Here is a 15,599-nt window from a genome sequence, read left to right as displayed (position 1 = left end):
AAAAAGATTAATATTGAATGAACTACATTAACCAGCATGCGTCACACAGACGGTGTTTCTAATTGGCTAAGAAACAAACCCTACAAGGAAGTTACAGGCGGGGAATACGGAAACTACACTACAGCTGGAGGGAGACCGATAGCATTTTGAACGGTAAATTGAGTTGACGTAAAGCTTCAGTGAGTGTTTTATTTTCTCGATTAATGTTATCCTCACAGCCGTGTTCGTCACTTTGGACAATATAATACTTAATTATATCACCACTCTTCCTGTTACAATAGGTGCTTGTCACCCGATTCCACCACACGTTGGCTAGCCTAATCCCCTTCTGGTCAAAATTCCTCCCATCCTTACCCATCTGTTTTTAAGAGGTGGCTATGTTCTACGTGCCCGTAGTAGTGACTACAATACATCGTGATGATAGACAAGTAGGCTACACACAAGATCGTGCCACAGCCAGGTTTGCTTGGCCCGGTGTGGCATGTTCTAGCAAGCACGTGAGGGCGTTAAGGTGTACTACATCCCCTTATGGTCCAATGTGGTAGACCTATTGCAGAACACTGAAAGTTTGAAGAAAATGTATAATTTTCAGCCTAGTTAATATCACGTAACACCCTCTGCCATGTGCAGTTGCATTCTTTTACAACATTTTGCACATTGTCTTCTTTCAGTTTACAGTATTTTGATTTCTTTCAGACATGCACGTAGTTGCTAAGAAAGTACTATAACATGACTATATCACAATGTTAAAGATCTGAGGTGGTTCAGTGTGAAGATATAGTGCTCCAAAGCACGAAAGAATTTCAGCAAACCATAACTTGGCAAATATGCAACGATGTGCCAAATACCTTACAAGTTTAACACACCTCATATTGTACAACAATCCCTGAAAATGTTAAGCATCTAGCATGACTAGTTCAAAAGTAATGAGTTATGAAACTTCGTAATTTTAGCCAGATTCGGTTTTTTGCAGCAGATCCTTTTTTAAAGCCTCTTAAGAAACTAAACAAGATACAAACTTACTTAGCAAACCCTAGTTGTTGGGTACAGTGACATTAATTACATTAAGAATGATGGAAATCCAAGATGGTCAGTCAGGAGGCCTCTGTGAATGTATGCGCTTGCTGTTTTAGGCAGCCATGTCCAGCAGAAGAGTGGTGGTGTTCCCCTCATCCGTAGAGCTCGGCCCTGTGTTGGCCCAGCTGGTGTGTGATCGAGCACAGAAGGCCCTGAGCGCTGGAAGGAGTCAGTTCTCCGTGGGTCTGTCCGGGGGAAGTTTAGTGTCCATGCTCAGCAAAGAGCTGCCAACCCTGCCTGGTCTGGACTGCAGCAAATGGGTGGTGGGCTTTTGCGATGAGAGAGTGGTTCCTTTTGATGACCCAGAAAGCACCTATGGACTGTACAAAGTACGTGTACTGATTATTTTGAATACAGAATACTTTGATAATAATGAATAATGCGATTCATCCTTGGTTTTATTCACTGGGCATTTTAAATAGAGATTTATTAAATGTTTGATGAAATATGTTGCAGAACCAGCTTTTCTCCAAAATCAACATTCCAGACGAGGGTATTTTAGCAATAGATCCTTCTTTACCTGTGGAGCAGTGTGCAGAAGATTATGCTCACAAATTGAATCAGGTAAATTCTTACAAAACCTACTGTTAAGACATTTAAAAAAGTTCAAATGTATGTATATAGAATTTTTATTGTCATATACCGCCATGGCTGGGGAGTAACTAGTTACATGTAGCAGACTTGCATGATTAAATTACGAAATAAATTGAATTACATTTATTGAGAAAAAATATGTTATTAAGTTGCTGATCAAAACATTGGTGATTACAAAGGGGTCTAAATGTATTCTTTTTGGTAAAAAGCTTTCAAGTTTATATGTAGAATATGACATTAATTCTGTTGCTTTGCATCTTTTCATTGTCTTGACAGGCTCCATTCATTTGGCAGTATGCACAAAATTTTTGATTGGTTCTCTCTTTGAATTTGCCTCTCATCTGCCAATCAAAGAGTAATCAAATGTAATGAGTGGCATAACTTTGATGAAGTTATTCAAATAGTTCAATTACTTATTACAGTTTTAACTGGAAATTTGTAATCTATTACATTTACATCCTCAACCCTGTTTACACCTAGTAATCTAACATCATTGTTTGAGTTTATACTGATGTACTTGTGATGTACTTGTGTACTTGAACGTGTACTTGTTCAACTGATATGCTTTATTGTCCTGCTCTTTGAGTAGGTCTTCCCAAATGAGGATGTTCCGGTCTTTGATATGTTGCTGCTGGGAATGGGACCTGATGGACACACCTGCTCCCTGTTCCCTGGCCATGCCTTATTACAGGTTTGTTTTACAGGTTATAATTACCTTATTACCTTATTACAGGTTTGTCATCATTATAATTACAGTGACTAAGCAGGCTAAGTAGCTTTTGCAAGTCCAAGTCAAGGTTCAAGTCTTTGAGCTCGAGTCCAATTCAAGTCTCAAGTCTTTGAGCTTGAGTCCAATTCAAGTCTCAAGTCTTTGAGCTCGAGTCCAATTCAAGTCTCAAGTCTTTGAGCTCGAGTCCAAGTCAAGTCTCAAGTCTCTTGGTTGTAATGAGCGCTCATCTGCTGCATGCCATCAAGTCTACTTTGAACACAGCATGGGTATATCTAAGGACTTAAAAGCATGTACTGTTATCATCCCTCATTTATCTATTATCGTACAATATCAGCATAGATTAGTTGTTTGGTGCATGATCACTTTAAACAGGCTATTGAAATTCAATATGAAACAAAAAAAACGCACAATGAAAGCTTTCCTTTAAAGTTAATTACTGTATTTTGCCGTGTAACATGAACTTACAGCTACAGTATACATCAAGTGTTGAGGTCCTACTTACAGTTTTTCTCAGTTGCTTTGGTACATTTGTCAGATGAGAAATAAAATGATCAAAACTGTTTGACTTCCACACCATCTATTCACTTGTACACATCAAAACAGCAGTTTCTCATTGTTTTGAACATTTTGAAAATGCTTTTGCACATTCATGCAAAAGGCTACGTACAGTCATCTGAACATAAAAACATCTAGGTATCTATTCATTGTGTGAACATGCATGCAGATGGCTTAAACTAGTTATCTATGAACGTCAAGACTGGATAACATTACTTGGTTCTCAAACTATTTATGTGGCATGCAAGATTGTGCGCGCACACACACACACACACACACGCACTACTTGTTGTTACACTGGAACTATTGATCATGTCATCCAGTGCTCCCCAGCGATATCTGGTGGTGGAGCCAGGCTCCCCTGTTGATGTCACTTTGACATGACATGATAAGACTACACAGGGTTGACAGTGTTCTCATGTTGCCTCGGTGTAATGGAAAAACTCTGAATCTTTGTGCTGCATGGGTTCTGTGAAAATGTAGAATGGATCAAGTTCATGATTATAATCATGGACAAATTGTATGTTTAAAATGAAGAGGGGTGTCTGTTGTGAAGAAATAGCATTATGGTTTGTCTCGGTCTGGAGTAGGTTTACGCATCATCGTGGTTGTCGTGTATGTATCTTTTAGCTCGGCCACAGTGGTAATATAATGAGAGAGATTGGGGTGAATTTGTTCGCGTTGTCCATTTTGGTTATAAGGAAAATGGGCCTTTGACAGGGAGCGCGCCAAGTCTGTGTACCCCCCATCTCATATTACTGAACTAAAGTTGGTTTTGAATGCTTCCATATGTGTATTAAAGAATATGTTTACTCTCTGTATGAGATAAAGTAATTTGTGGACAAACCAGCCTCTATGATTTAAACCCCGTTTTAGGAAACTAAAAGCAACCTCAGTCATTATATACATTTCAATCATCATCACCACCAACAGCATAATCGTCTTATAAATATACATATTCTGTAAATAGTTATACCAACCAAGCGTTTAAAAGTTGCATGTATATAAATAGTGATGTATAGGATGCCTTTCCTGCTTATTGCAGTAATTGTCATGAGCTTCTCTTCAGTAAATGCATTTAAGTTAGGACCTGAACCATGAAGTCTCTGCTCTTGGTTCTATTTTAAAATCACAAGCGTGCCCACTCACGCATACGTCTCCTGCTTATGGTGGGACTCCAGGACTATTGCAGTATGATTGAATAAGTTGCAGGCATCTTATTGCCTACAATTATATGCCTATTATTGCCTATTATTATATACAATACAGTAGTAGATAATGTAGTAGAGAATAAGTAATGTAAACAGTTAAAAAATATACTCAATCTTGCAGGAAACCCAGAAAATAATCGCCCCCATCAGTGACTCCCCTAAGCCACCCCCCTGCCGTGTCACCATGACCCTCCCAGTGGTCAATGCTGCTCGCTGTGTGGTGTTTGTGTCCACGGGAGGAAGCAAAGCACCAGTGCTGAAGGTATGTAGGCTGTCAGTACTGTCTCCCCTCCACTTTCTTTTTGTGCAGAGAATTTGAGAGGGATGCACATCAGGAGATTGGTTACAATGTGTATTTCAGGCCTCTCCCGCAAGCATTGTTGAGCTACAACCATCGTCAGTAAAAGAGTGTTCAAACTTCTTTTTGAGTGTTCACTAAATTATTGTATCTGACCATCCTGTAACCGTGGTCATGGCAGAGCAGAGCTTTTGGAAAACCGCCCATATCTGAAACTCAAAAATGATCTAATCAAATGTCAAAATTCTAATGTTGTAGGACACATTTACTCAAAATCATGCAAGAGTAGCAACACACCAACTTCTGTTTTGTCTTGACAGGAAGTTCTGGAGGGTGGTGAGGGTCCAGCTCTACCAGCAGCACGAGTTGCCCCCACTCAGGGAGAGCTGCTCTGGCTCGTGGATGAGCCTGCATCAGCCTCCCTAACCCTGGAGGTGGAGAAACCAGGGCCTGGCGCCAAGCTGTAACAATAAACAGAGCACCAGTGAGGCACTTACATACAACACTAACTGTACCACACTGTAAAGTTGCCTGTGAGAAAAGTGATGTTAGTGAGAATAGTGTCAAAATGTACACTGGTAATTGGTTGGTATATGATGGTGTAATAGAACAATGAAAATATGCAATACGTGTATTTGTGGGAGACTAATGTAAGGCTTTATGACTTGAAGGAAGTAGTTTTAAATTGCAGGGTCTATGGGACCAAAAGTACGTTTTCCGGACAGAAAACTTAGTTTGTTTATTCAGAGTGACTGATGATCTATATCTGGCTCCAAGAGTGGTTGTCTGCACATCATGTGAGTTTACATAAACTAAACAAGTTACTGAATATCAATGAGTCATTTTTGTCATTGTTTACAACATATGTGAATCGTTCATCATTGCAAATATTCCTAGGCTAAAGTAGTGTGTTTTATTATTGATCAGAATGCTGAAATTGAAACTTGTGAATTTTTTCAAGTTAATCTCAAAGATGGAAATATTAGTAGAAGTAGGTTTCCAAGGCGAGGTTAAACCACCTTGTAAAGTACTATTCCTAATACATTATTCTTTAATGCAGTAAAACACCTGGTTCCAGTAAGATTCCCGATTACAAGGTGTATTTCGATTCATGTGGCTAGGTAAAGAGCGTCTTGAATTACCACCCCTCCAGGGATGGAAACGACTATTTGACGCTCCTCACTACAACAGGACGTTTCCTTTAACATCCATTTTGGGCTGCATTCCCTTTAACTGCCCCTTGAGCTCACCATTAAAAGAGAGTTGGGAACTTGCAGCGTTGTCACTATACGCCGTATTTCTGTCGGTTAAAAGAAATTTCTCATTGGAGAACTCTCAAACTTGGAATTTTTCTCGCCTTGCCTTCGTGTCACTTTTGGCAATATCGGATACACTTGCTCTGTGATTCCTTTTGTTCTACAATGTACAAGTTTCCTTTGCTAGTGCTTACTTTACTGTCGTCCCTAAAGTTAGAAGAAGTCCAAGGATACTTTCCAGAGGAGCGCTGGAACCCTGAATCCCCGCTGCTTGCCCCAAGAGTTCTTATTGCTCTCATCTGTCGCAATTCGGAACATTCATTAGCATATTTTCTTGGGACTATTGAACGCCTGAACTATCCTAAAGATCGCATTGCACTATGGTAAGTGAGCAGAAGACCACTCAGTTTCCCGTGTCCAGGAATCAGCTACGTGTAGCATGTAAATCGGTCAGGTTTCAACACGTCTAAGTCAAGCCTGATGCTTTAACACAACTATGCGGCTTTTCCTTGTTAATATAATGACGAGTCTGTTTATTTCTGCAGTTACGATTAATTTAATCAGTTGTAATGTTGCTGAGTATTTTAGACAACGTTTCCTTTTACTAATGTAGCGTAGCCTATCGAACCCAGAGATGAAAGGCTGAGGGAAAGGAAATGGATACAGTGAAACAGACTTGTGACTGCATCATTTCTTAGTTATAATCCAGCTAATTGTCGACTTCCTTCACTGTGTTCGCTTACACTGCAACAAACTCAAAGTTTGCCCGCCCATAAGCAAGTGAGTTCCTGTGTATTCACTAATTTCTTATATCTACATAATCAGGTCCCCTCACCCATTCTCCGTTCCACGTTCCACGTAGGCCCTCACATTGTGAAGATAGCCGACACTGTCAACGTTTATAGCAGGCTACATGCCTTACGAGGACGTACTTTAGGGCAGTTTGTGTGCTTCTCAGTTTCATTGCGCTGCACTGAGATTCAGACTATCGAATTAGTGAAACAAAACTTGCAGAAATAATTAAAGGTGACTAGAAATTTAAAATCCAAAATGTTATGAACTGGTGAAATAATGAGTTTACAATATCAATTTCCAAAGATGTTCCCACTGTGTTTGTTAAGCAGAAGTTGGTAAAACACAGAAAGAGTATAAAATGACATGTGTGTGTCATACCAGACATTGACACCTACCAATCTGACCCAGGGTAATTCTATGATGCCTCGAAGTAATAGAGCTGAATGACTGATAAATCAGATGGATGGGGACGGCACCACTCTGGGCAACCGCAGATTGTGGGTTGCCATTCTGGGCAACCGTAGATTATGGAATGGCTTGGCCTGAAGCACCTCTGTCAAATGACTTACCCATAGCATGATTGTGACTTTTTTCCCCTTGATTTTATCAGTGCATGGGCTTTCATTGACTGGATGTTTGAAAGAGAAGTGGGAATTAAGCCGAAGGCTTTGTAAACATCTGCCTGCAGCTGGCTTGTGAGCTCAGCCAACAGCGGAGAGTCTCACGGTTCTCCACAGGCTACACACAGACACCCTGACTGGCACCTCACAGAACAGGCCAAATGCTCTTGGTAGTTAGGATGGAGGGCTAGGAGCCACTTTTGGACCCTTGCCAGCATGTACTTATTCAATGTGAGACCTCTCTCTGTTCACAGAGCATTAAAGTCTGAGTTAAGAACATCTGAGGCATCCATGTCCTAGTCTGCATGCATTGGAAAATCTTTTTTCCCCTCTATTGCCAGATGTATCTGGGCATGTTTATAGACATTTAAGCAACCCAACTTTATAACAAGCTGTTAATGTGTGATGCATTACCGAGCAACTTTCCTGAGGAAGGGAAAACAGAGTTGTATAAAGACGGGAAGAAATCTAGGTTAGCACTGAACAGACTAAGCAGCGTGGATGGGTATTAGGTCACCTCAGCACTCTTGTCTGGGGATCTGACTGTGGCTCTGGCCTCGAGTGTTGCTGGTGGAGTCAGGGGAAGTGAAATAGTTATTTCAGACTCTGTGGACGAGACAAACTAGACCTGCTTGGGCTAGTGACGTGAATTTAACTTTTGGGTGATGGGTGATCTTCAAATATTGATGTTCCTTCCCTCGCACAGTGCAGTGAGAATCAAAGGTCTGTTTCTCATCACTGACATTCACACAGGTCTTCAGTCCTACAAGTCCAGTAGCTTACAAGCAGGCCGCAGCACTAGCACAGAGTCCAGTAGAGAAAATGTGATAGTTGTGGGAGAAGGTGAGTCTATAATACGAGAACATGACCCTGTCTGCCTATTGTTTCATGTCTGAATGGATGGCTGTTCCCACAGCCACACTGAAGCTGACACTTTGCTACAGTAACTTCAAACCAGGTCCGGCTTTTCAAAGTAAAATCTGGGATCTGGCTCCTCGTGGCAGCCCATATCCTGGAGTTCGAAAAGTTAGGAAAAACTTCCAGAGCGGCTGTCAAATGTGCACCAGACATAGCTTTAACATCACTGCCCCGTCACTGCAGTCCGCTTATTATGCCTTCCGTTTCCATGGACACACTTGAAACATATTTTCCCAATTGACTTGAACAAGGTCTATATAATCGGTACTGTCCACTATGTCTTCGCAAAGCCCTGGCCTGCAGGTTTTATCCGTGACTGTGAGCTATTCTAGCTTTTAGTTTCTACTCATTCATTTGGTATAGACATATGGTCTGTTCCACTGCTGTCCTAGCTTTTAGAAGTCCTTCATTATTACTCTTGTTTTCCCACGTCATTTCACACTCTTTGGAGAGTGTAGTGGATCAGTAGATTCTAGGAATTATTACCGGTAACCTGTTATCTTTCTTCCATCTTCAAATTCATGTTTGACTTCTTACTTCTGACAAGGAGACTGTTTGAGTTGGCTGCAGTGGTATGGTTGTAGCACTGAAAAGAAATCGCATGTTTGCTCTCACAGAGTGTAGTGTCAGCTATGGATTACAACTAAGCCTTTCACACTCTGGTAACTGATAGTGGTTCACAAGACTGGTTCTTCATTACAGATGAGAGATTAGATTAGGTCCATTACAGTCCATTTTATTGTCATTGTGCAGACTACAGGTACAAAGCCAGTGAAATTCATACAGCATCTATTGAGTGCAAGTGCAAGAGAAATTGCATTATTTAAAGCTAAAGTGCATACTAAGGAAATTATATATATGGATAAATATGGGTACTGTGTCTTAAAGTACATTTGCAATATTTTGGTTACCAGTCTTTAATCCTGCTTTACTTTGTTCATCGTGGTTAAAGTACTAGAAATTAACACTATATCCATTACTTTCAGTGACTGGGTGTCTGTGTGAAGCGCTTGGCCACAAGCCACAATGTGGATAACGCTACTGCCATGCCAAGAGCCTGGTTACGCATGATTCATACTCTTGGTCTTAAGTCTGCAGTCTCTCTGTCTGTACTTAGCCATATAATGATTGAAGCTTAAGCGTTTACATCCACAACTTGTATTACTGTTTTGTTTGGTGTGATAGCTGCAAGGTTTTAAATCCTTTTGTGAGGGTGGTCCACTTTGTACTCATATATTATGCAATATGTGCAATGTGAGTTGCACTCAATCACCATGTATTTCTGGAACTCAACAGGGTAGCCACAGACCACAATGTGGACAACACCACCACAATGCTGAAGGACTGGCTTGTCAAGGTGCAGAAGGCCTACCACTCGGTGGAATGGAGACCTCTGGAGCAACCCAGGTTGGTATCGTACTTAGGTTTCATCCCAAATACTGGTCCAGCAGTTTATGTTCTTCTTATAGCCTTTATACATTGCATTCATGCTGTGTTGTATTATTGTGAGGGAATTTGCTACTTTTTTGTAGAGCTTTTCAAGATGAGCATGGGCCGAAGCAGTGGTCCACCATGCGCTACGCCTATGTGATGAAACTTCGGCAAGCGGCGCTTGAGTCCGCCAGGGAAATGTGGGCTGACTACTTCATGGTACTTTACAGCTACAACGCCATTGGATGATTGCATGGATAAAAACTGTTTCTTCCTGTCTCTCTGTTTTTCATTATAAGACTGCAAATTAAGCTGTTTTCATTAGCCTTAATTTTCACCAGCTGTAATGTCTGATCAAAAAGGCGGGGATTTGATAACCTTTCCACCATCTTATAGTGCTTTATTTGGAACTGTCTAAGTTTTGATTGCAATTCCTTGGAGGAATGTGTCAGGGTTATGAACCTTAAGCCTTAGGGGGCGGCATCTCTTTTTTTAAGACCCACCAGGAGCTGACTGTCTAAGTCAAAGAGGATGCGATTTTTGGCTGGAATTATTCCACCCCTCACTTCCACTTTCCTTCTTCAGTCTGAAATGTAGCTTCCCTCTAACTTTCAGATTCTTACTCACGTAATTGTCTTACTAACACGCTCCTGTGCATTATACATCTGCCACATCTATTTGTTTCATGGTCTATGGACCATGTTATTGCAGGATATTTTGACAGCATTTTCCAGATTGTTTACAATCATTTGTAATATCACTATGTTATGGATATTTTATACACTATATCACTGGATATCTCAGTTGTGAACAGTAAGGTAATCCACTTCCTCTTTCTTCAGCTTATTGACTGTGACAACCTCTTGACCAACCCGGATGTGCTGTGGAGGCTCATCGAGGAAAACAAGACTATAGTGGCTCCAATGCTGGAGTCCAGGGCCGCATACTCAAACTTCTGGTGTGGGATGACCGCCCAGGTGCGACGCTTTGGACAGACTGATACGTTGTCGTAAATGTCATAGAAATGTCATACTGTAAGATGCTTCGGAAGTGATGTGTTTTACCCAATGCAGAAAATGGTAGATCATCAGCATCGTGAGCGCTTGAGTAAACCTGAATCCCTAAACCTTGTGTCGCTTTCCCCCTTCCCACTCTCTCTGCAGGGGTACTACAAGCGCACCCCTGCCTATTTACCCATACGGAAGCAGGCCCGGAAGGGCTGCTTTGCCGTACCCATGGTCCACTCGACATTCCTGATTGACTTGAGGAAGGAGGCCTCCAGACAGTTAGCCTTCCATCCCCCACACCCAGAGTACAACTGGGCCTTTGATGACATCATAGTGTTTGCCTTCTCGGCTCGCGTGGCAGGTAGAAATACACAAAAGCACAGCTCAAAGTATGGATGCAGCAGGAATTTTGTAGGCTTCAGAAGTCATTGTAACAAAGTAGTGCAATGATGAATTTGTAAAAGATTGCATACAATTAGATTTTGCAGTATTAAATATAGTTAACTTAATTTTAAGTTTATTTATGATTTTTTTGTTCTGTAAAATTTCAAGTTTCAACTACTGCTTGAAAGTGAGGCAGACACCATTGTCTCACTGCATTACTCCTTTCTCCCTCGGTCTGTCTCTCCTTCAGATGTTCAGATGTTCGTACTTAACAAAGAAAAGTTTGGATTCCTCCCTGTACCACTGCGTGCTCATAACACCCTCAAGGATGAAGCAGACAGTTTCATTCACTCTGTGTTGGAGGTTAACGGTGAGACAACCAAACGTTTTTGGATCCGTTGCAGATGTTTTAGTAACACAGTCCATTCTTTGAATTGATCTCTGTACCAACCCAGCCAAACTAAATGTTAACATTCATTTTGTTTTACATTCTAGTGAGGAACCCTCCCCTGGAGTCTTCAAAATACCTGCTACCTCCCGTCAGGCAGCCAGACAAACTTGACTTTGATGAGGTGAGTGTCCGGCATCAGACCGACAGAATTGAGCTGAATTCACCTACTTTATGATACTGCCATAGCAGTTCCTTTGACTCAACTGGTAGAGCAAGGTGCGAACAATATCAAACTGTGTGCTGTCTTCAATACCCACACAGCACACATGTACTGTGTATTTAACGTATTTCTGTAAGTCAAGCGTGTATAAAGCATTTGCTAAATGAGTACATTTAGCAGTTTGCAAATGAAGATGTCATGTAAATGTAACAACACCAAGATCGTGGGTTCAATACCCCCGGAGCACGTTAAGTCATATTGGATAAAAATGAATGAATGTAAATACCTGATTGCGTCTCTGGTCTGTCCAGGTGTTCATGATAAACCTGCAGCGACGGGCGGACCGGCGGGAGCGCATGTTGAGGGCCATGCAGGAGCAGGAGATCGCCTGTAAGGTTGTCGCCGCCGTGGACGGGAAGTACGTTGCTCCATCAGTCTGCTCATGAGCGGACGTTTCTCAGTATGTGTGTCCAATGGGCACAGGGGGGGGTTGCTTTAGAGTTCCAGGGAGCTGGTTGCAAACCTTTTTTCCCCTTCAGCATTTAAGTTCTCTGAAGAGATTTTTCAGCTGAACCACAAGAACATTTTTCCTTTTCAAGTTCCTGAGCTAGTCCCTGCAGTGGAAAAACTCTTCATGTGTCTGCCTTTTTGTGGTTTTCTCACTTTGTCCCCAGAGCCATGAATATGAGTGAGATTGAAGAGATGGACATCCACATGCTCCCGGGGTACAATGACCCTTACCATGGCCGACCTCTCACTAAGGGAGAACTGGGCTGCTTCCTCTCCCACTACAACATCTGGAAGGAGGTACGAGGACACGCACACGTCTGGCAGTTTTCAGTTGTGTGTAGACGGCCAAAGCCTTGTTTAGAACAGTGAGTCATTGTCTCTGTGTGTGTGTGAATCCTGCTCAGATCGTGGAGCGCGGCCTGAGAACCTCGCTGGTAATCGAGGATGATCTACGCTTCGAGGTGTTCTTCAAGCGCCGGCTGCAGAACCTCATGGCCGAGGTGGAGAGTGAAGGTCTTGACTGGGACCTCATGTGAGTTGGAACTCTGATGTTTTCTTGCAATATTTCTTATTTTCTGTCTTTTTTCCTGAAACCTGCTCTACTGTTGTTGAGTAGTAGCTCATTGCCTGTAGCAACCACTTTTTTTTTTTTTTTATCCTCTTAGCCTACCAATATACTCAATGCACTGCAATTCAAAATATTGATTATTAGATAATGACAATATAACACAGTGTGGCAAGATAATTGGCTAATTATTCCAATACTTTGCTGTAGTAACTTTTCTACCCTAATCATTTTTTGTACTCCTGTGTCCTCTCAGCTACATTGGAAGGAAAAGGATGCAGGTAGACCACAGAGAGAAGGCCGTGCCCAACATTCACAACCTGGTGGAGGCTGACTACTCCTACTGGACGCTGGGATACATGATGTCGCTGCAGGGGGCAAAAAAGCTCCTAAAAGCTGAGCCCTTGAAGAGAATGCTACCAGTGGATGAGTTTCTGCCCGTCATGTTCAACAAACATCCTGTGTAGGTTTATTGTTCGTCTTTCCTGACACCTCTCACCTCGTGGGACCAATCCCAGGAGTGCTCTCGGCCTAAGCTTAGTTCCAACACAAGCATTGTTGGTCATATAGGCTCCTCCCTTGGGCAGATTTTGCCTTCCAGAAGGAGGAAATGTTAGAATCATTAGGGAGCACGTCAGCTTTAATATTCGGCTCGAGTTTCCCTGTCAAAACCTTCAAGCATTTCCCCTCAAGGAAACGCTCAAGTTGCTCTGCTGTTGATGTCATTTGGCATTAGGTTTCATCTGGTGGGTGTTCATCTCTGAGGATGAATGCGTCACTGTGTGCACACAGCTGCATATTATATAGTGGTATGTGTATTTCACATTTCATCCACTTTCAAGATGCTGAATCTCTATTCTTTGTGTTGTCCCACTGCAGCAAAGCCTACATGGAGCACTTTAAGACGAGGAACCTGAAGGCGTTTTCTGCCGAGCCGCTGCTGGTGTTCCCGACTCACTACACCGGCGACGCGGGCTACGTCAGCGACACCGAAACCTCCACGGTGTGGGACAACGAGAGCGTCCGCACAGACTGGGACAGGGCTCGCTCGGCCAAGACCAAAGAGCAGGCAGAGATCAGCACAGAGGCGCAGAACTCGGACGTTCTCCACTCTCCACTGGACAGGACTGCACGGGACGAGCTATGAGCTAAGTCACAGGACCATGACAAGAGCCTTTACCTGAATGTTGGACTAAACGCCCAGTACAACCTTTTGAATGTCTCTTCTTTTTATGAGTGTGTTTTTTTTTTTTTATTGTCCGTGAATTGTGAATTGGATTATCACCGTACATGGGTCTTGGTGCTTTTGTCCCTTTGTGGGATATTGGGGTGGGGGGGTTCCAGCTTTAAGGTTCCGGGGGGGGGGGTTCCAGCTTTAAGGCAATTTCGTTAGCATGTAAAGCATTATCTACTCTTGGGTAGATATGACATGTGTAGGCCACTTACGCCTCACAGAAATGTAGGAAATGATCCATCCTTTTGGTTATTGACAGGCATACAGTCCCTCCCCTCGGAGGACATTCGCTGTCTTGTTCTGTTCTTAGATCAGCCGTGCAATAGTTCAACCAAAGGTCAAAGCGACTGCTCTTACATTGTCGTAATCCATTGTGGTATTGTTCCAATATTTTCATTGTGTTTTACATGGGTATGCTTTGGGAATACTTTTTAAGTCACCGTCAGTGTGCAGATAGCTTACTTGAGATGAAATGCAACTTAATACAACTTAATCCTCTGCCCCTCAAACCAGAGACTTAAGAATAGTTTTTATATCAAAGTCGGTGTGATCTGGCAAATAGATCATTTTGCCACGAATAGATCATAGATGGGAATAACGTATAAGGTATACATAAGGTAACTTTATACAACGCTGTCTCGACTCCTCCGGCCAAAGACGAGAAGCCACCAACTGTAATATTCAGCCAGTCTAAAGCTCCCCTCTCTGGCCACATGCTATTGTAGTATAGAAACGACTGCAGCCTAACTCGCATCTTTAATGACACCGTTCACGGCTTTGTCGGCAGACTGACGCCAGAAGCTCAGGACCAACCACTGTAAACACTCCACACTTCGGTTAGGGAAGGAGTGTGCCATTTAAAAGAGCAATAAAGTTCCCACTCAAGAATTCCTCAAGACCACTGTCAAACCTCCATGGTCTCTGTGTCTCTGGGCTGTCGTTTGAGGCAGGGCCGTGGTACATTAGATGTGCTGCTGTTGAGCACAATAGCCTAAATTGGGACTCTCGTTGTGTTTTTTGGGCTGGGATAGTGGGTGTTTTTGTCGAGACTATTTTGAGACTAAGGTAGGGCTGGCAGGGCCTTACAGCTACTGTTGTTTGTTTCTTTTTTCAGTTTTGGTCAATTTCTTTTTGCTGTGCAAATTGCAGCCGTCACATTATCGCATCAAGCTGTGCATTCATACTTAAATAAATTATCAAATGTTTTGTAAAAAAAGTTCTATTCTGCTGAGTGTTGCTGAGTCAGTCTGTTGGAACACAATAGATGCTGCCATGGATGTTTTTCCCATTGCATGGCATTCGGTGTTCATTTTCTACAGTATCTGTATATATCCTTTGCAATTATAGCAGAGTCTGCTTAACAAAAATGACCTAAAGCTACAACTGTAACATCCTTTATGCCAAAAAAGGACCACGTATAATTAAACTAACTGCAACGGCCCAATTCAATCTTAAAGTTTCACTTTAGTTAGTCCCTTACAGTGCTTCGTTTGTTGTGGATGTATGCTGTGTGCAACACCCCACTTTGCAAGGGAAGGGTTACTCAGAGAAATTACAGTATTGCTGAAATTTGATTTGACAGCTTTGATTTTGACAAGGTAAAAGGAACATGGGGTAGGATGTGTTTACTTTTTTTGGCTGTAGGGAAGTTGAAAATGAAAGAGGAAGCAGGATATCAGTTGCATGACCTGATGTCGTGACAGCGTATAGATGTCACTCTAACTGCATAATCAAGCCCATCTGTGTGCCCTGTTCTGCCCTGCTTATTTGTGAAGGTTACTGTCATTCCAACTGTGTATCACA

The 15,599-nt window shown here is 42.2% G+C and overlaps 2 protein-coding genes across 3 annotated transcripts; both read left to right on the top strand.

The window, feature by feature from the left end:
• Positions 1-68: 68 nt before the first annotated feature.
• Positions 69-5,294, top strand: pgls (6-phosphogluconolactonase). Of its 2 annotated transcripts, none has more exons than XM_012833768.3 (6): positions 69-153; positions 1,134-1,406; positions 1,534-1,641; positions 2,261-2,362; positions 4,289-4,429; positions 4,786-5,294. In XM_012833768.3, the coding sequence occupies exons 2-6, from the start codon at positions 1,140-1,142 to the stop codon at positions 4,930-4,932; spliced, it is 765 nt and encodes a 254-aa protein (XP_012689222.1). In that variant the 5' UTR covers positions 69-153; positions 1,134-1,139; the 3' UTR covers positions 4,933-5,294. The 2 variants fall into 2 exon arrangements, with proteins under 2 accessions (XP_012689222.1, XP_012689224.1); XM_012833770.2 differs by having other exon boundaries at positions 96-179.
• An 89-nt stretch (positions 5,295-5,383) lies between these two features.
• Positions 5,384-15,012, top strand: colgalt1a (collagen beta(1-O)galactosyltransferase 1a). Its single transcript, XM_012833739.3, has 12 exons — positions 5,384-6,104; positions 9,351-9,461; positions 9,587-9,704; positions 10,328-10,462; positions 10,649-10,853; positions 11,127-11,246; positions 11,372-11,448; positions 11,799-11,905; positions 12,162-12,294; positions 12,402-12,529; positions 12,819-13,025; positions 13,442-15,012. The coding sequence occupies exons 1-12, from the start codon at positions 5,887-5,889 to the stop codon at positions 13,707-13,709; spliced, it is 1,827 nt and encodes a 608-aa protein (XP_012689193.1). The 5' UTR covers positions 5,384-5,886; the 3' UTR covers positions 13,710-15,012.
• The last annotated feature ends 587 nt before the right edge of the window (positions 15,013-15,599 follow it).

This window comes from Clupea harengus, chromosome 1 (assembly GCF_900700415.2).
Source record: "Clupea harengus chromosome 1, Ch_v2.0.2, whole genome shotgun sequence".
Classification (NCBI taxonomy): Eukaryota; Metazoa; Chordata; class Actinopteri; order Clupeiformes; family Clupeidae; genus Clupea; species Clupea harengus.
The sequence above is the reverse complement of the archived record's forward strand: the minus strand, read 5'-3'. Positions and strand labels throughout refer to the sequence as shown.

Excerpts from the sequence above, each read along its gene's own strand:
- colgalt1a (XM_012833739.3), top strand. The coding sequence starts at position 5,887 with ATGTACAAGTTTCCTTTGCTAGTGCTTACTTTACTGTCGTCCCTAAAG. Across the intron at positions 10,854-11,126 it reads CTTCTCGGCTCGCGTGGCAG|ATGTTCAGATGTTCGTACTT; the intron begins GTAGAAATACAC and ends TCTCTCCTTCAG. Across the intron at positions 12,530-12,818 it reads GGTCTTGACTGGGACCTCAT|CTACATTGGAAGGAAAAGGA; the intron begins GTGAGTTGGAAC and ends GTGTCCTCTCAG.
- pgls (XM_012833768.3), top strand. The coding sequence starts at position 1,140 with ATGTCCAGCAGAAGAGTGGTGGTGTTCCCCTCATCCGTAGAGCTCGGC. Across the intron at positions 1,407-1,533 it reads GCACCTATGGACTGTACAAA|AACCAGCTTTTCTCCAAAAT; the intron begins GTACGTGTACTG and ends AATATGTTGCAG. Across the intron at positions 4,430-4,785 it reads GCAAAGCACCAGTGCTGAAG|GAAGTTCTGGAGGGTGGTGA; the intron begins GTATGTAGGCTG and ends TTGTCTTGACAG.